General features: G+C 40.9%; 1 protein-coding gene across 1 annotated transcript; it reads right to left on the bottom strand.

Annotated features, from left to right (window-relative positions):
* Window positions 1-5,306: 5,306 nt before the first annotated feature.
* pip4k2ca (phosphatidylinositol-5-phosphate 4-kinase, type II, gamma a) lies at window positions 5,307-18,222 on the bottom strand. Its single transcript, XM_004071020.5, has 10 exons — window positions 17,743-18,222; window positions 15,145-15,242; window positions 14,959-15,055; window positions 14,174-14,323; window positions 10,199-10,345; window positions 10,067-10,105; window positions 9,868-9,981; window positions 9,277-9,538; window positions 7,226-7,329; window positions 5,307-7,141 (listed from the first exon to the last, which is right to left on the bottom strand). Exons 1-10 carry the CDS (start codon window positions 17,899-17,901, stop codon window positions 7,061-7,063), a joined length of 1,251 nt encoding a protein of 416 aa, XP_004071068.1. The 5' UTR covers window positions 17,902-18,222; the 3' UTR covers window positions 5,307-7,060.
* Window positions 18,223-19,548: the final 1,326 nt, after the last annotated feature.

The following is a 19,548-nucleotide window of genomic DNA, read 5'->3' as shown; positions in this document are numbered from 1 at the left end:
CCATATACATGAAATAAAAGTTATACATCGGTGGTACATGCGTGAAAAGTCAGTTATACATACATGGAACGGTCGTGGAAAGCCACCAGCTTGTGTATGCTTCTCCCAAAAGTCACCCACAAATGCTAAAGATTTACGCAATAATTGCATTGTCAAATGTATATAATTTCTTTATCATTCAAACTTCTGTTTTTATGTTGTTTTTCTTATACAATTAAAGTTGTTTGTGTGTCATTTCAGAAAAGTGATCACTTCAGGAGTAAGGAAAGAAGTGTCTGTAATGTGAGATGATTTGACCATGAAAGACAGAACTTCCTGTAATTACAGCATAAAATTATTGACAACTACCTTGTGACCTATACTGTAGATAATTCACTCACCATGTAACTAGGGAGACCTAAATAAAAGTGCGAGGTTGGAACAGATACCCTTAGGAAGAGCGGTGTGGAGCAAAAAGGTTGTGTGTTTCCAGCTCTCCTCGCAAGAAATTGTACCTGACTCTTGGCGTCTGTTTCCTTTGTTAATACTGTCTTGTGTTTTCAGGAATAACCTTTATAAACTAGTTGAAATTTGTGTAAACTGCATAATTATCAACCGAACAAATATATGAACAACTCAAAACTGAATTCATGTAAAGACCTGTCGGCCAAAACCATCTGCGCACATCGACGAATGACAAATACAAGAAACACTTATCAATTATTTTTAATCATCACACATGTATCATAAAAGACCAGAGCTTCATATGTGGACAATTCATAAACAATAAAGATAAGTGCTTTCAGAGTTACAGCTAGAAGCTGAGCTCATATGTTTTAGGGTTTATTTATGGCTGCTTTTTAACCCTTGTGCTATCTTAGATGACCCCGCCCTTGCATTGACGTGTTCTCCCTACCATGACAAAGGTGGATAAAGGTGGAAAGATTTCATGTAATCCATGGACACCAGTGAGGATCACAAATCATTGAAGAAAAAAGGTTCAGAGCACTGTCTTGTGGGGTCTAGATGACCCAATTCTCAATGTTAAAGTGCCTAGGATAGCACAAGGGTTACAAGAAAACACTGAGTCTGCAGATCTGAGGCTGAGAAGAAAGGCGTTCCAGAGTGATGGTGCAAAGACTCTGTCATCTTTAGTTTTTAACCGGGTTCTCTTAACAACCAGCAGACTCTGGTCTCATGATCTAAGGGACCTGCTGGGAGTGTACGGCTGCAAAAGGTATTTGATATAGATCGGTGCTTGGTTGTATCCTTGTGCTATCCTTGCTACATTGGGACTTGGGTCATCTAGACCCACTAGTGCTCTGAAGCTTTTTTCTTCAATGATTTGTGATCTTCACTGGTTTCCATGGATTACATGAAATCTTTCCACCTTTATCCACCTTTGTCATGGTAGGGAGAACACGTCAACGGTTATCTTGACCCCATAGGATAGCACAAGGGATAAAGAGCTGTGTATGTTAAAACCAGGATTTCAAAATGCACTCGGTAGCAGATGGGGAGCCAGTGCAGCTGGATTAACAACGGGGTGACGTGTGAAAACTTAGATGAATTAGTTAATAGCCTTGCAGTAGCATTCCGGACAACTTGGAGCCGTTCTAGAGATTTTTTCCTTAAACATGCGAAGATGGAGTTGCAGCAATCAAGACGAGATGATATAAAAGCGTGGATTAGCATCTCCATCTCAGAACGAGACTCAATTGGACTCAGATTTGCAATGTTTTTAAGATGATAACCGATGGCGAATTCATCGGATCAGGTTACCGTCTATTTCAGTCTTAGATGCAGTAGTAAGGTAAAAGAGCTGGATCAAGGCCATCTGCATTACATGGCCAGCCATCATGACGATAAACACGAACCTGTTGCAACACAGTACAGTACTGGCAGGGCTGGATCAGCTGGTCTTTGGTGACAGCAGCAAAGTCCACATTAGTCACCAGTGCTACCATGTCCTCCCCTAACTCATGTGATGGAGGAGAAGAGACAAGTAAATCAGATAAAGAGTCCGCAACAATGTTCTCACAACCTGGTTTATACTCTAATAGAATACTTCCTTTCACACTCACTAAGAGAGCGTGAAGCCAACGCAACATTACTACATGTAACTGAGTAAGAACTGCACCAATACCATAATCACATGCATCAACCACTGTCACCTGCAGAAGTTCTCAGATGACAGTGCCATTGTAGGCTGCGTGTCAGGGAGGGACGAGCAGGAGTACAGGGGGGTCATCTCTGACTTTGCTGGCTGCTGTGAAAACAACCACCTGCTGCTAAACACCAGCAAGACAAAGAAGCTGGTCCTGGACTTCAGGAGGTGCTCACCACCACACTTACCGGTAAACATCCAGGGTTCAGACATTGAGTTTGTGGACACATTTAAATGTGTCCTAATGAAGTAAGGTCCCTGCTTTCAGGATGAGGGGGTACTTGGTAGTAAGCATTCTGCAAACTTTGGTCCATGACAGAATGGGCCACTTGATGACACTCTGGATAAAGACCAAATGCAAGGTTTGGGACTCAATCCAACAAATTAAGTGGATTGATGAGAAACAAAGGAATTTTTCCAGTCTGAATACACCCTTAATTGAAAAAAAATAGCAAAACTTTAGAGTTTATCTAAACTTTTAAGATGTCCACCTTCACAGGTATGTAAACTGTAGGGATATTTCATCCACAAACTTATTGAATGAGCTCATAAAACCTCTAGACTGTTCTTCCAACACCACATTAGTGGGATCGGACACAATTTTGGACAGGAAAGCCTGGCTTGCACTTCTCACTCTGACTCATCCCAAAGGGATGTATCCAGATGAGGGAACCATCCTTTGCAGTTTGGTCTATGTTCTCATCAATCTTATTTTTGGAAGAGTCATGATGAAACAGGAAGTGAAGATCCTCATATTCATAACATGGGTCAAAAATGACCCGTATTTGTTTTCTATGTTAGTTCATGATGGCTGCGATTTTTTGTTGTTCTATCTTTTATAAACATATTTCTTATTGTTGAATATTCCAAGTATTCTTCACATATATTACTTGTATTAACACAGACAATTATTTCCATTTTTCCTTTAATACTTTATGGACAAAAATGTTTTTTATGTTGCTACAACAAAATGACATACATGGATCAAAAATGACCCAGTCATTCAAGTGTGATTTTAATAAGGTCCACCTAGTAACGGGCTGGACCCCCTTTTGTCTTCAGAACTGCCTTAATCCTTGGTGTTATAGATTCAATATGGTAAATGAAGAGTTTGGTCCATGTTGACATGATAGCATCACACAGTTGCTGCAGATTTGTCAGCTGAACATCCATGATGCCAATCTCTTGTTCCACCACATCCCAAATGTTCTCTATTGGGTTTAGATCTGGTGACTGTGGGGAACATTTGAGTCCAGTGAGCTCATTGTCATGTTAAAGAAACCAGTCTGAGATGATTCCAGCTTTATGACATGGTGTCTTATCCTGCTGGAAGTAGCCATCAGAAGATGGTACACTGTGGTCAAAAAGGGATGGACATGGACAGCAACAATCCTCAGGTGGGCTGTGGCGTTGGAACCATGCTCAATTGGTACAAAATGCACCAAGACAATATCCCCCACACCATGACACCACCACCACCAGCCTAAACTGTTGATACAAGGCAGGTTGGATCCATGCTTTTATATGGTTGACGCCAAATTCTAACCCAAGCATCCGCATGTTGCAGCAGAAATGGAGACTCATCAGACCAGAAAACATTTTTCCATCTTCTATTGTCCAGTTTTGGTGAGTCTGTGTGAATTGTAGTCTCAGTTTTCTGTTCTTAGCTGACAGCAGTGACACCCGGCGTGGTCTTCTGCTGCTGTAGGCCATCTGCCTCAAGGTTGGACATTTTCTGCGTTCAGAAATGCTCTTCTGCAGACCTCGATTGGAACCAGTGGTTCTTTGACTTGCTGTTGCCTTTCTAACAGCTGGAACCATTCTGGACCATTCATCAACATGGCATTTCCACCACCAAACTGCTGCTCACTGGATATTTTCTCTTTTTCAGACCATTCTCTCTGGTCGTGGGTGAAAATCCCAGTAGATGAGCCGTTTCTGAAATCCTCAGACCACCCTTTCTGGCACTAACAACCACGTTTAAAGTCACTTCAATCCCCTTTATCCCCGTTCTGATGCTCACCTTGAACTGCAGCAGATCACCTTAACCATGTCTACATGCTGCTGTCATGTGATTGGCTGATCAAAAATTTGCATTAACGAGCAGTGGTACAGGTGTGCCTAATAAATGGCTGGTGGGTGCATCTCTCCTTTTACTTGTATGTATTTGACTCTTTTTAGATTCTGTTTTAACTCCAGCATTTTCCTCAGGTGGACCCTGCACACAGTGACCAACGCTTCGCGTAGGATCAGGTCTTTGCAGTGGGATCTCCTCGGTCTGGCTGCTCACTTTGATCTGGGGGGAATCTCATGGTGACGTCCTTGGTGATCACAACCAGGTTGGTCAAGGGCATGGCCAGTCCCTCAAAATATAATTTCCTTACATCACTATCAACCTTGGTGGGTTTACCCTTTGCCTTCTATTTCTAATTTGAGTTTTATTCATTCATGTATCATTCCATGTCTCATGATGTTGGGTGTGTGGGGGGGTCAGGAGCATTCTGTATGTTCTAGAATTCCTTTTTTCATTGGTTTAGTTCTGTACAGAACTTTGTGCTACTGTTGAATGAAAAGAGCTTGGGAGGTAAAGTTTTATTTGATTTGATCTCCAGCCCTGCTGTAAGTACTCTCAGTCCAACTCAATCCAACCCCCATTTAGTGCCATCTAGTGGTTTACTGATAAAATAACCTTTCATTTCAGTTTCCTTAGACTATAAAGGGGAAAACAATCATGTGCTTTTTTTTTACAGGGCTGTTATGCAGCAGAGCAGGTAATATGGAGTTTAAAAATACAGTGCTTTTGCATGAACACATTTACACATTACCCATATGGCCCCAATGTTTCCCTAACTCATACGTTTAACCCTTGTGCTATCTTAGATGACTCCACCCTTACATTGACGTGTTCTCCCTACCATGACAAAGGTGGATAAAGGTGGAAAGATTTCATGTAATCCATGGACACCAGTGAAGATCACAAATCATTGAAGAAAAAAGGTTCAGAGCACTGTCTAGTGGGGTCTAGATGACCCAACTCCCAATGTTAAAGTGCCTAGGATAGCACAAGGGTTATTGCCAAACCAGCAGCTAAAAGTAAAATAAATGCTGACGCACAAAGTTGTGACTTGCTTCACGAATGATAAAGCAGGCAGAAGAGAAATTATTCAGGAAAGTTTTTATTTATATTTTTTCCACACAAGAAAAAAAAATTGTAACCCAGAAAAGATCAGGAAAAGTCACTATCCTTCAGGCAGCAGGAGGATCTGAGTGAAATGACAGTGTTCACAGGAGAGCTGAGGTATTCTTAAAGACAACAGTGTCACACTGAAAGCAGATAAATCGAGGTTTGAAAATAGGCGATTAAAAAGTTCAGAGAAGCCCCCCCCGTTGGCCGTATTTTACTCTGTGGCAGTGTCATTACCCCGTGGACTCATTTCAGCAGAAACAAGTCAAGAGTTTCCAGAGAAATCTTAATAAAATATGTTTTTGGTCCAAAAAAATAGATATTTGAAGAAAATTCTAAAAAAATAAAAAGCATGTGCCGTCACCGAGCAGATCCTACGGAGTCAAAGCCGCATCCCCCCTCATGTTATAAGGAATAATGGAGGACCTCACTGGTCAAGCTGCTCCAATGCAGTGATGCCATCAAAACGGTTTAGCATGGAAACTGTAGCTTCAAACCACATGAGGCTGAACCTGAACCCTTCATCTCACCTCATCCATAATCCTATAACAGACATTTGCCACTTTAACACTGAACCACCACACACACACCATAAAGCCTTGATAGATGGGCTCATTCTTCCCATTTTTGGGAGCCATCATGATTATCGAGAGGACAGAACTCGCCCTGTCATTTGCTTCCTTCCTTCAGTAACGCGGATGCAAATGCCCCCCCCCCCACTCGCTTGTACAGGTAGAATGATTCTGGGCTGGAAGACATGTTCAAAGGATACATGTTTCAGTTTTAAATCAGTTCAATGGTCAAGAGTGTTCTTCAAAAAAATATGCAAAGACTAGAAAACTATTTCGACCGTACAAACTGTTTTTGGAGTCACAAAGCCTAATTAACTGCATCCAAAGTGCAAATTCTGCTCTGGTAAAGCTTCCATCTTACCTGTTTGGCACTCTTACAGATGCAGATGGCCTGCCGCTACAGATAAATGTCTAGTGTACACCAAATCTAGAAAATACCTACCTATCCCTACCATCTCTAGAGGTGAGCTGTAGCTTTAAGGAAAAATGTGGTAAAGCTCTTCAGCGCTCCCTGCACCAGGTTTAGTCTAGCTCTGTCCACTTACTTCCTGAAGGTCAAAACAAAAACTCACAAAAACAAAAAAAAAGCTTGAGGGCTTTTATTCTGAAAAGACCTCCTAGTGTTTAGATGTGAAAGCTAAACCTTTTGCCCTACTTTTTTACATTTTGTTGCAGGAGTGTTTCCTCTTCGGCTACATTTGTTGGCTTCATTGTTGAAAAAAGTTACAAAAATAACCTTATTTGCCTTTATAATGACTTTACAGACGGAGACTAGAGTAAGGCAGTTTCTGGATGCAGCATATCCGGCCTAATCTTTGCGGTACAGCCAGCGTTAGGCAGATCTGTGCACACGTTTTGCCAGCTTCAGTTCAGGTTTGTCGACAGGATGGTCTGGTCTTTTGTGGACAGAGCTAAACCTCCACCATCAAACACCAGCTCTGCTAATGCGAAGCCTTTCAACACTGATCAGCAGCAGTTTGTTTCCAGTCACTCCCGAACTGCTCCTCTGAGAGTGCTCAACACCTACAAATACATCGTAATAATAAATATGCATCAGAAGTATTAAATTAGATTGCTACAGCTTGGGCTGCCTCAGACCACAGGGAGAGTCCGCGATCTCGTGTCGGCCCACAGCCTCTGCAGGATCGCGCTGGAGTGTTACGCGAAAATGTTTGAGATGAAGTCGCGAAAGCGTTTGGCGTACTGCTCCGGGTGGACCGTGGAGATCTCAGCACCGGCCTGCGGTAGACAGAAGGGACAGAGGAGGATGAGAGCAGATCCAACAGTGGGGGCTGATCCAGGCACATCTCGGGGGTCACTCACCCCGTGTTTGACAGTTTTGGCGGCGTGAGCAGCTTTCTTCTTGGTGTCGTACTGCGTGAGGACGTCTATAAGGCCCATGAAGTACACCTCCCTCTGAGGAGCGCCTGAAGTCAAAGCAGGACAACACTTCTCATCACCAAAACAGCAAGACACAAACTTTTTTTCATTTAAATACCGTTGCAGTAATTGTTTGAACCCTAACTCCTGAACTTGAGTGGACAAAAAAACAAAAACCTTACAAGATCTTTCACAAATCAAAATGTTGTTTCTGCACACTACTGGAAACGTTTGATTAGGATGAAGCCTGCTAAATCTAAGACTCACTCCGATGAAAAGGCGGTTTGGGGTGTTTTAACAGGTTCTTGTGGCATTTTTCTGATGGAGGACATTTAAAGACAATTAGGCTTAAAATTGTATTTAAGTATTTTTTTTAAATTCAAATCATTGTAAGGGGCAGACGGAAAAAAACGCTGTTTGAAGAAGGTCATATTTGTGACAGAAAAACAAACTGGGAGAGTCTTGAGCTCCCTGCTCTGCTCCATTCTGATCATCCACCTGCAGACAAATAGATCCGTGTTTGTCTTTGTTTTCCTGGTCTGAGCTGGAATCTGGATCAAAGCTGTACGGCTGGATTGCTCTGATATGAATCCTCGTTTTGTTGCAGCGCTAATGTTGGGTTGAGTGTGAGGGGCTGTAGGCTAGCTAGCAGGAGAGAGTGTACACAAAGAGCTCTTAGTTATGGATGACGGGAAGTGGGGGAGATGGTTTACTCCATGTCAAGAATTTCTAATGAACTTCTGCCGCTCTGCAGAAACTAAGTCCTAGAAAGTGGCACAGTTTTTATGATTTTGCCAAAACCTGTATAATCATCATTAAAAGACCAATAGGAATGCTTTGAAAATAGATCAAAGACGATTGGCGTGGGACTTTAAAAACTTTACACCAGACGGTTAAATATTTGTGAATCAGTTGACATCATGAGCAGAAAAAATAAGAGCAGAAGCTTGGCTTCTCTGCCGTTCCATGAAAATAGAGTTCAAGGGTCTGCAGCTTTATCTTGTCAACACAGCATGCTTGGATACAAGACGGGTGAGATGCTTCCTGTCTGCTTGATGTTGATCTGGTTTGTTTTGATCCAAAAGTTGATTTTTCTGTTGTAGAAGTTCAGGTGCTGATAGGAATCACGTGAAGTGTTTCTGCAATGACGTGTCTTCTACTTCAACACCAAAGTGGAACACCGCACTACGGGCGGCGCAGTTTGATACCCGTCTGAACCAATCTGCTCATCAGCGGACACTGGAGCCATCCTGATCACTGTGTCGGCTCCTGGGGGGTGAGCTGGCGGGTAGACAGACACCCGCTGCAGGAGCCTGATTGGCTCGCTGAACTTTCTTATATTTTTATTGTTTTCACCGAGCCAGTAATAGAAAAGGTCCCCAGATTTTATTCTTGTTTTTATTTTTACCCTCTCTGGTTAGTGTGGGACAGCTCGCCATTAAACTCAGTCAGGGAGAAAACACAAATGCAGAGAACACATTTGGGACTTTTAAGTTTCATTTTAAATATGCACAGCCAACAACAAAATCCAGCCTTGGACACACTTTAAATGTGTGCGGGGAACACATCCTCTCTTCTGCACCTTGTGCACACTGGACGGGGCAGATCAGAGAGTTTGGGCAATGCGTATGCGCTACTGGGCCGTTACTGCAAACCGAGCATCTTTGCGACAGTTTGACAGCGATTTAAAAGGAGAAATACTTAGAAATCCAAAAAAGAAATGATTTTTTATTGAATTTGAAAATTGCCACAAGCCCATGTCTAAAACTCAAGACATAATTTTCCTCAGCGGGGGACTTTAACATCAACAGCAGCACTTGGTTAATACTCCCCCTTCTCTGAGCATCCAGAAAAGCTGACCAACAATGACTTGGCTCCAAAACTGATGACTTGTTTGGTCCCAAAAAAGCAGAAAGTGAGACCAGATAACTACTGCTTCCATTTGTGTCTGAACACCTAAACACTGCTTCCTTAGTGTCTGTTATTACGTTTACCTGAACAGCTGTTCATGGCGTATACGTCCACATAGGGGTCAAACTCTCCGGCCCCCAGGGGCTTGTAGGTGGACATGTAACCGGCGATTCCTTCAGGAGACGTGCCGAAGGAGCCCACAACGGGACCGGGAGCCAGGCCGTTCTCAGCGTCAGGCTCGTCCTCCTGAGGCGTCTCCTCAACCTCCTCCTCCTGTTCGGCGCGGCCGACGTCATGGATACCAAGCAGCAAACTGTAGTCCATGATCTTCAGTTTCACCAAAAACTGAGTGGCAGATTTTAAGACAAAAAATGAATAAAACACCAGAGATTTAAACATCTTTCTGCTTCTCCATTATGCTTTCAGACAAACAAAGGAAACATGACCTATAATTAACAACGACCAACTCATTTTTAACATGCCATTTTAGAAAATGTCTACAGAGAAAATAACATTAAAAGAATCCTCTAAAAATAAAATTCCAGATTATCGCAGTTTCGTTTTCATCTCGGCCTCAGGTCTGTGAAAATTCTTCCTCCTTTGCTCTTCAGGTGCATCAACAGTGGTGGACTGATGCTGCCCCCATGTGGCTGACGTCCTTAAGACAGCCTCACCTCCACATCCCTGTTGAGCTTCTCCATGAACTTTTCTTTCTCCTCCTCGGTTACATACACCTTCTGCATGTTGTTTCTGAAGTCCTTGTCCTTAAATGTAGGGAGCTCTTTTTCCTTAAAGAGAAAAACTCTCTTAGCTCTGCTGACGGGATACAGAGGAGAGGAATCTTAACATTTGATGGTGAGCTGCTTGGTTTACCCGTTCTTTGTCACTGGCTTCACGGTCCACCAGGGAGCCCTGGAGGAAAAAATACATATTGGATTGAACTCCTCACTGTAGCCTGGAAAAGACCTGGAGGTGTGCGATTAGAGGGCTGATTCACTTCCTCACCTTCAGGTCGTACTTCCTGTGCACAACCAGTCTGTGGCTGAACATGTTCCTCATGACGATTAGGTAGGTTTCCTCGCTGTCCACGCTCACGCGGTACATGCCCAAGAACTGTGGCAGCAGGGTGTTGCCATGACACTTGACTATGTGCTGCAGACAGGAAACCACCATAAACATCAGAACAGAGTGAACGTACATAAAGCATGGCTCTGTGTGACGATGGCAGGAAGATCCCTATTAGACATGGGGGGCCAAGTCGGTGAACATCAGACTTTCATGGAAAAAAGGAAACATTTTAGATAAGAATTTAGATGAGAAAAGATTAAAATATTTTCAAAAATAACAAATATTCTGCTTTGAGGTTCTGACAAATAGAGCCAAAACACCAAACCCATTCAAATTTGACTCATGTTAACACTTCCCTTAAATAATGCTTTATGTTTTCATTAAAAACATTTTGAAAAATCACTTTCATTTATTGACAAATGCAAAACTAAACTAAGTGGAACTCATCATAAAATGGATACAATTTTACATTAAAACCCACTTAAATGCAATTTTTGTTCAAAGAGGCAAGAATCAAACCAAGGAAAACTAATTTATAAATTAGATGAATAGATATGAGCATTCTTAGTAAAGATCTACTTGAAGGCTGGGTTTGTTTAACAATACTGAGGGTTTCTGCTCCTTCACTCGTCTGGCTGTGTTGACGTTTTCATTCAGAGAAACAGACCCATTTGACACACTTTGTCAGCTTGTAAAAGTCAAATTCCATGTCTGCAAGAGTCCAAATGTGTGTTCAGTGCAGCAGCAGCAAAGAAAACAGACGTATGAGTCAGCAAAGACATGGTTCAGCGGATCACCAGAGTGAAAAAGACGAAGTCACATCATTTTCAGCAGAGGAGGGGGACAGACGACATTTAAGGGTTAAAACATTCAAACAACGCCCTCTGATGAGCAGGAACTGGGGCTGCATCACTAACCAGACCCTGGAGTTTTAGTCAAATGTATGGCCCCCTCTCAGATCTATGTCCATTCAAAGCCTGCGTGCTTCCATCAACAGTTTTATTGTTTACGCCCTTAGCAGAGACAATGGACAGCTGTTCGGCAGTCCTGGCTGGGAGAACAGGAACAAAAATATCTGTAGCAGAGCTGAGGAAACGAGGGGCAGCTGCACGCCCATCTGGAACAGCCAGACACGCACTAGCTCTGATTAACAACAGCTTCATTCAGCGCCCAATGAATTTTAAAAAGCACTAAAAATAGAGCTTAAATAATCTCACCCCCAGATTTGCATTTGCAGCACGAGCGCAGGTTCACATTCCACTGAAACCTCCCAACAGCCCAGAGTTTGCTCAGTGGCATGTTTTTGCCTACTTTCTGATGGATGACTCAGACACACAAGGCTGAAAAGAAAGTACATGTGAAAGGACAGGAACTCCTCTCTTCTGTAGAGCAAACTCTGCTGCTGACATGAACATGCAGCAACATCTGTAGCTCAGCAAAAGCTGCAGAAGAGAGCGTCTGTCTGCTCTGGCATCTCCGCTCAGACACTGGACGACAAAAAGAGCCCTGCAGGGAGCAAACTCGCTCTGAACCCAAAGAGGGATCCTGATGAGGGACGCAAAGCTGTCCTCCTTTTCACTTCATGACCATTAAAGCTGTTATTTATTTACAGAGTAAATCCCCTTTAAATGAATTAACGTTTACAGTCAGATTTGACAGAAACTAGGGATGTCCCGATCCATTTTTTTTTTGGCCCTAATCCAATTGTGAGCCTTTTGTTTTCCAGTATATACCAACACAGAATCCAGATCCGATATTTTTGTAACACATTTAAAAATGAAAGACTTTAATAAACAGATCCAAGTTGGACCCTGATTTTATTTTATTAACCTCCTTTTATCATGCAACACTTAAACAGAGCCCTTCCTGTAACTTGAACAATCAATAAGCCGTTGATTTTCTATACTTGGTCTGCAATGAGTCGCAATAATCACTGGTTTAATGTGATAATGAGTTCTAGTGATAATTAAAGGTTATTACATAACAGTGACCGTTACTGGAATCATGAATGAATGTTTTCTGAAGATAATCAATCATCACTAGGCACTGGATTTTGTTACTTAAAGAGATTCTATCGGACCAGAACCGGATTACAAAAACTATGAAATGATTGAACTTAGTAGGGGGTGGGATTATATGAACTCGCTTCTTCCTGCTCCTTTTCAAGCAATAAATCAAGCTCTACTGGTGTTTAGTTAATGATCACTAGAATTATTAAGCAAATGTGATTTAAGTGACTTTTTTGTTTGTTTTATTTTCTGTTTTTTCTCTCCAATCTATGCATTTCATCATTTCTGTAATGAGTTTAATGAATCTGTGTACATTCTTTATTGCTTTGAGTACAATGCTTGAAATCGATCAAATCAAATCAAATCATGCATAAATTGCGCAACTATTAAAAGTAGTTAAGTATTACATACTTAGTCATGTGAGAAAGTTTGGCAACTGTAGCTTTAGTATCTGCAGAACTATTAAACATTTTTGATCACATGTAATTCATATCTCCTTTAAAAAAGTCTTATAAATTACAATGACTTTCTTTTAAAATTGTTGTTCAGGATTATGGGATGATGAGTATTCATGACTAGCTTATATCAATGAAACAATTTATTCGTTTTGGTTGTTTTTGGGGCATAACTGATTTTTAAATCACTTTCATTCAAGAGCTTGCACTTTTGTAAACGCCACCTTGGCAGCCGCCTCTCTGTAGGAAGCGCAGAGGGAACCATTCTTATTAAAAACATTTATTTTCATCTGATTTTTTCCTTCTAAAATGTCTACAAAGGTTGTTGTTTGCATTAAGACAAACCAATAAAGACACCAACTGTCAGTTTAAATATTTATTAAAAGAGTTATTGAGCCCGGAAGTCCAAATCTGTGAATATCTTGCTAACTTTATTGAATTGTTTTTATGCGCCTCCTGCTCAAACTAGCGCCGTATTCTGCTGCACTTCACAGCAATGAAATGTCGGGATCCGTTCATGACATGCAGACGTCTCGTAGAGTATTTATCTGTAATATTACCCAAGAAATACACAGCACTAATCGTAATAATGAAGATGAAATTAATATCCGATCCCGGATCAGACACAACATCCGATTTTGAAAGTACGTGATCGGGAAGAAGAGGAAACCGTCTAGAATGCTTGGGTTTTTCTACTTCCTGGTGGATCAGATTTCTCGTGACAGCAACTGTCGGACGACATTTTTTCAATGGTTCCTGTTTGAACCACTTGCACAGACGTGGCCCAAAAATGGATTTGTCACTAAAGTTTGTTTTATGAATGAATCTGACTCATTAGTAAACCATTCCATGAAAAAGCTAGAGAAACCTCAACAACCAGAGGGTACAACAGCAACGTTTGCATTAGCAGGAACATAAATAAACATAAAACAACAACAAAAATGCTACAGATTAATAATTAAGCCATTCTGCTGTCCTCACATCAGACGTGACCTTTGTAGCATCACTGTTACCCATTTAGAGAAGATGTTTTAACACGTCTGCACTCTGTTGTACATTCACAGAACCACGTTCTTCTAACCGGGCAGTTCTGAGTCTTTTCATGCCACAAAGGCTAAACCCAACGTCACAGCAACAAAACACCTGATTCTCATCTGCCTGGATGGGGAAGTCATGCAGATGAGAAGCTGGGTGAATTAAACCGTGTGGCAAAAAACAAGAATAGCGGAGAAAGGCGGGCATTCTTCATTCTAAATCATGCAAATGCCGTTTACCGCACATACGTTAATTGTTACAACGTCACGTTCTGGTAGGAAAATGAAGTTTCTGAACAACACTTGGTTACTTTTCAAACAGGCTTCTACTACTTCCCTCTGGAAACTATTAGCAGAAGCGGATCCACAGACATTTTTGGTCTGTAGGCAGACAGCAGCTTTGAACGTCAATACCTGGTGATACTCGGACAGGATGTTGTGCATGTCTGCTACATCCTCACTAGAGATCTGCTTGATAACCAGCGTGCGGTCGTAGGAGTTGAGAAGCAGACCTTCTCCCTGATCATCAGAGCATCTTGTAGGTGAGCTGCGGGTCATTGACACCTGGAGACAAGAGGCACACATTCAGTTCTAAAAGAAACACAAGAGTCATAACATGATTTTTAACATGTTCTTGTGGCCTTTCTCTGAAGACGGAGGACATTTATAAAAGAAAACTAAGCTCAAAACTGCGTTTCTGATTATTTATTCAAATTGTTGTGAATTGGGAGGCAGGTTCAGACAAAAATGCTGTTTGAAAAAGAGTGCATTTCTGGAGGTAGAAAATATGCTGGGTGGGCCACAAGTTCCCTGCTCCGCTCCATTCTGATGCATCCACTTGTAGACGACTACACCTACGCCTTTGCTTTCCTCGTCTGACCTGCGTGGCATTTGGTTCAAAACCGTACGTCTGGGTAGCTCCCATTCGTGGCACCGCTAATGTCAGCTTAGGGTTGAAAGCGGCTGTAAGCCACTGGGAGAGAGTGTTAACAAAGGGATGATGGGCAGGAGCGCCCACAACTCAGAAGTGAATTTCTAATAAACGCCTGCTGCTCTGCAGAAACTATGTTCCAGAAAACGCCACCATTTTTTGTATTTTAGCTAAAAACTGCACAATGATAATGAAAGGACTGCTGGAAATGCTTTCGATATAGCTTAAAAGATGAGCAAAGAGGGTCTTCAAACCCAAAAATACACACCTGGTAATCAAGATCCTCAATGCCAAACCGTTCCCTTAAATTTCGAAAGACCTGAGGACAATATTCCTTGAACTTGAAATGTCCAGGGAGGTTTTCTCTGCCAAAGAAATGATGGAAAATGTTGTTCTATTAAAGCAAAATTTGACTTTGTGAACATTTTACACATCCAAAATGTGGTGTCTGTACTTGTTGAAAAGATGGTTGTTGACTTTGATCTTAGTGTTTGCTTTGAAGTCATCGGGCAGCAGCATGACAGGGACAGGCACCTGGCTGAGATCATTGATCTGCAATGAAAGCACACGTTCAGTAAAAGGGAACATTTCTAAGAAAACTACAGAGAGAAGCATGTCTCAAATGTCTAAACCACTCAAAGAAATCCATTTCGTGTTTGTTGGAAAATGGAGAGGTTAAAACTGAAATTTAGTGATGTTAAACCCTTTAAGATCAAAAAAAGACTGTGTCCAAATTTCCTCCATAATCCCGAACTTCTAAAGAAATATATTTTAACTAATATCCAACGCCCTGAATTTTAAAAGCATTCAGACACCATGCTCGCTAATTGGTGAGCGCTCTTGCCTCACAGCAAGGAGGCCCCCGGTTCAAGTCCCGGCTGAAACAGAACATCAATGGGGGACCTTTCTGTGTGGAGTTTGCATGTTCTCCCCGTGCATGCGTGGGTTTTCTCCACTGTCCAAAAACATGCTTCATAGGTTCACTGGTTACTCTAATTGTCCATAGGCGTGTACGTGAGTGTGCATGTGTGAGTGATTGTGCTCCTGGGACCGACTGGCGGCCTGTCCAGGGTGTCCCTGAAAACTTTAAAGGTTTATAAAAAATATATTAAAATCCTTGACTGTATAATTCACAACTGGAAAAATTGCGTGCCATGTCCCCCACAGAAAATGCCTTGCTTCCGGTTCCAACCAAGTGAAGTCAATTCACCGTCGCCATGTTGGAAACAGGCGTCCTCAGTAAGCCGTGATTGGTCAGGCTACATTTCTATGGCAACTGCTCTCTCCAACAAGGAGTGAGCATGTTAGAAGGCCACAACCCTCCCACTGAAAGCAGGCTCAGGAAAATCTGTCAAACGCTTTGAACGTTCAACGCGAGGTCACCTACTTTTATAGAGGCATCTGGTTGGTCAGTTTACAACTTGATTAACTTTCACTACAGCAAAAATATCATGAAATATAATTGGCATGAGCAAGAACTTGTTAATAAAAGCAAAAATGGTTATTCTGACAAACACAGTGACTGCCTAACAGCTGTTTATTTCTCATCAGAAGTCTACGGGGTTTAGACTGAGGCTTTTTAAGGTTTGAAGTCTATATACGCCATTCAAGTAAGCATCCATGGTTTTCCCAGAGACTTCTGGGAAATTTCTAGCAAAATCAAGCGAGATTTTGGAGTTGTGGATTCAGACAGCTCTATAAAATGGTTAACACACTATGTAGTGAACAATAGTGAAGGAATTCAGACACAACCGAAGAAAAGACAGTTGATCAACACAACTAACACTCAGATAAACACTGGATACCTCTGACAGAATGTATGCAAGAGGGAAAATTATATCGTACAATGCTGAGCGATATAATCACAATTCTGTAATGGATATGGCAGGTTTTAACAATGCAAACACTTGCGAAGAGAAACTAACAATCTAAATGTGTTTCAATATACCAAATGTCTAAAGTGGTTGGATGAGAGCCAGCAAACTGGTTCATCTACAGATGCCATTGTATTTACATAATAGGTAAAAAAAACAAAGTGTCTTAGCATGGCGTGCAATGCATCGAATGCAACCTCAAAGGGGTATGAAACTGTGCCAATGGCAGAAGGATGAACTAGCAGCAGTAGGCGCAATAATAATAATAATAATCATCATCAACATCATCATCTTTTCAGAACTATTATTTAGGCAATTTCTCTACAGCCTAGGTTGTGACCATGCATCTATGCATCTATAAACACACAATGAGCCATCTCTTTATTTGTGTTTGTGATTTAAAGTAACACAACATCTTAAGGTTTTTTTTATGTGAGGTAAAAACAAATGCCTTGAGTAAATGAAGGTGAGTAAACATCCCTGCAGATATCAGATGTCTTGTGTTGTTTTTGAAGAGCTCAGCTTAAGACAACCTTTTACTGTAGTTTGGCGTACGTGTCCAACACAAACGTGTGGATTTCTGGACTCATCTTCTAAATATGTTTGCAATTAAGAAATGTAAGCTTGACACAAAAACTGGCAGGATAAAGTCTAGTATTGAAAGAAAAAGAAAAAGAAAAAAAAAACTAGATGGTCTGTTCTGCCAAAAATGCGAAGGTTAACGATATGCAGGTTAAAATATTTACTTAGATCTAACTTAAGTACCTCTAGATCATTTTTACTGATATATTTTTTAATGTTAATAATATGCACTTTATAAATTGTGCAAATGTTAAGAAAATCAGAACAGAAAGGGTAGTATAACAAAAATCTGAGAAATGTAGAGGAGAGGAAAAACTACAATAAAACAATTTTTGTCATTTGAATTCTTCTTGTCAAAACATAAGACAGAACGAAGGATTGTTTAGCTAGCGAATTATTTTACTAATAATTTCACATTTCTTCGTTGCAGTTAGCGAAAGTTTACGGCAAGTGTTGTAGACTGTTTTAAATGTCAATTAAATATTGTTTATTGATTAAAAACGAATTAAATAGGCGAATAAATGCCCCTTTGGAGCAGACATGCTAACAGCGAGCTAAACATTAGCATACTTCAACGTTAGCTTCCGCCGACTTACCGAGTGATTGACGCCCCACATGAACACGCTCAGGACGGGGTCGCTCGCGCGAAACACCTTCACCTTCTGCTGAACAAAATGCTTCTTTTTCGTCTTGGTCTTGGGCGCCAGGTTCACGGCAGGACTGGCCGTGGCCCCCGAGTTACCAAGGGAAGCCATGACAGCAGAGCGTCTTCCTCCTGTGTGAGCTGAAGCGGGCGGTGACGCTTCTTCTTCGTCTTCTCCTGATGCTGAAACTGGTTGCTGCTCGCACGACAACCGGCAGTCACACCCACGCTGTTCTTCCGAAGCGCAAGTTAACGTTTGTGAGCCTGGCTGGACGAATTATTCTGCGTCAGTCATGCGTGACTAGGTATTTTCATATACGAGCTGCCCCTAGAGCCCACCAGTGTTATTTATTTATTTTTTGCCATGTGCTATGCGTGTGATTGACAGCTGTCAATGTCCAGACAAAATCGATCCCACGGCCTCAAGTGGGCGGGGCAAAGTAGACGGGATTCTGTTGTTGCGTTCAAGTCAAAGATAATCGTCGGAAATAGTAATTACTAGAGCCATAGCCTTTTCCCAGGAATCTAAAAAAAAAAAACTTTTTAATCAGTGTTCCCTAAAAACAGAGGAAGGCAGCTTTCTTCCTTCTGCCCCTTTTATCCACAGTGGCAATTTTTATAACATTACAGAAATAAAATTATGGCTCAGATACCATGAAAATCTTTCAAAATAAGTTAAGACGATTGAGTTTGCTGGAGAAAACTAAGTTAAAATAAGGGAAAAAATGTGCAAGAGTGCAAATAAAGCACGATTAAAAAAAGAGAAGAAAAAAAAACTATAACAAAAACAAAGTACAGATTTTTACAGTAAAGACCAGAACAAACAATCTAATCGAGGGACTTTTTAAAACTTTTTAACTGTGTTCTGTTTATAACATACATTTATGGATCTGACTGTGAGATATACAAAGTAATCTTAATCCTTAAAAAACGTGCTAAATAACAATTTCACGAGTTTAAAAAACAGGCTTTTTTATAGATATGTTTTTTAATTTGCAGTACCCCCTGAAGTACCATCAATCACTCCCAGGTACCACTATATTAGAGTCACGGTCTAGATGGATCCTTGTTTTATTTTAACTTTTCTCAAGAATTTCTGTAAAAGGAAAACCTTTGTTTCTTCAATCTTATTGAAAAGGTTTTATTGTTGAAGTTAAGGATTTCATTTTGAAAATTACATAAACAATATTTTGTTTGGCACAAAACGGTATTAAAGCCCAGCTAAAGAGAAAGAAACAGAACAAATAGAAACTTTTCTGATCTATGAACCCATTGAGAAGTTTTATGAAACATTAATAAGCAACAATACAGTTGACATGTTTAAATAATTCAGCTCTAGATGGCAGTAGGATCTCAAAATGTGAGAAACCTCAAACTGATGTTCATGCTCTACTTGACCATTAGACCATCATTAATTATCTTTACTGCAAAGTGAAGACTTAACTCCAGAAAGCAGTCTGAGAGGCAGGTTCAGAATTATACAAAAACATATTTCTTCAATTATTTCCTCAAAAAATTTAAATCAATTTTCATCCATTCTTCTTGGAACTCATTGCTGTTATTTCAGTCTCACAATTATTTTGTATGACATTGAAATATCTTCGTAGAAAGAAACGCATAATTCAAGCAACACTCAAGCAAGGAAAAAAGTTAAAAAAAAAAAAGAAAAAAGCAGTACAGCAACATAATTTTTAGAACACTAACCCTAAGCAATTAGTCAGATCCACCTATTTGCATAAACACTAATCATTTTCAGAAA

This window comes from Oryzias latipes, chromosome 7 (assembly GCF_053564925.1).
Source record: "Oryzias latipes strain Hd-rR chromosome 7, Olatipes_Hd-rR_3.1".
Lineage (NCBI taxonomy): Eukaryota > Metazoa > Chordata > Actinopteri > Beloniformes > Adrianichthyidae > Oryzias > Oryzias latipes.
Note: the sequence above shows the minus strand (reverse complement) of the source record. Positions and strands in the feature narration are given on the sequence as shown.

Bases quoted from the DNA above. Each gene is read 5' to 3' on its own strand.
- pip4k2ca (XM_004071020.5), bottom strand. From the start codon at position 17,901: ATGGCTTCCCTTGGTAACTCGGGGGCCACGGCCAGTCCTGCCGTGAAC. The intron at 9,982-10,066 runs GTAAACCAAGCA...TTTCTCTTTAAG, and splicing joins AAGCCAGTGACAAAGAACGG to GAAAAAGAGCTCCCTACATT. The intron at 7,330-9,276 runs GTAAACGTAATA...CTTTGACTTCAG, and splicing joins CGCCATGAACAGCTGTTCAG to GCGCTCCTCAGAGGGAGGTG.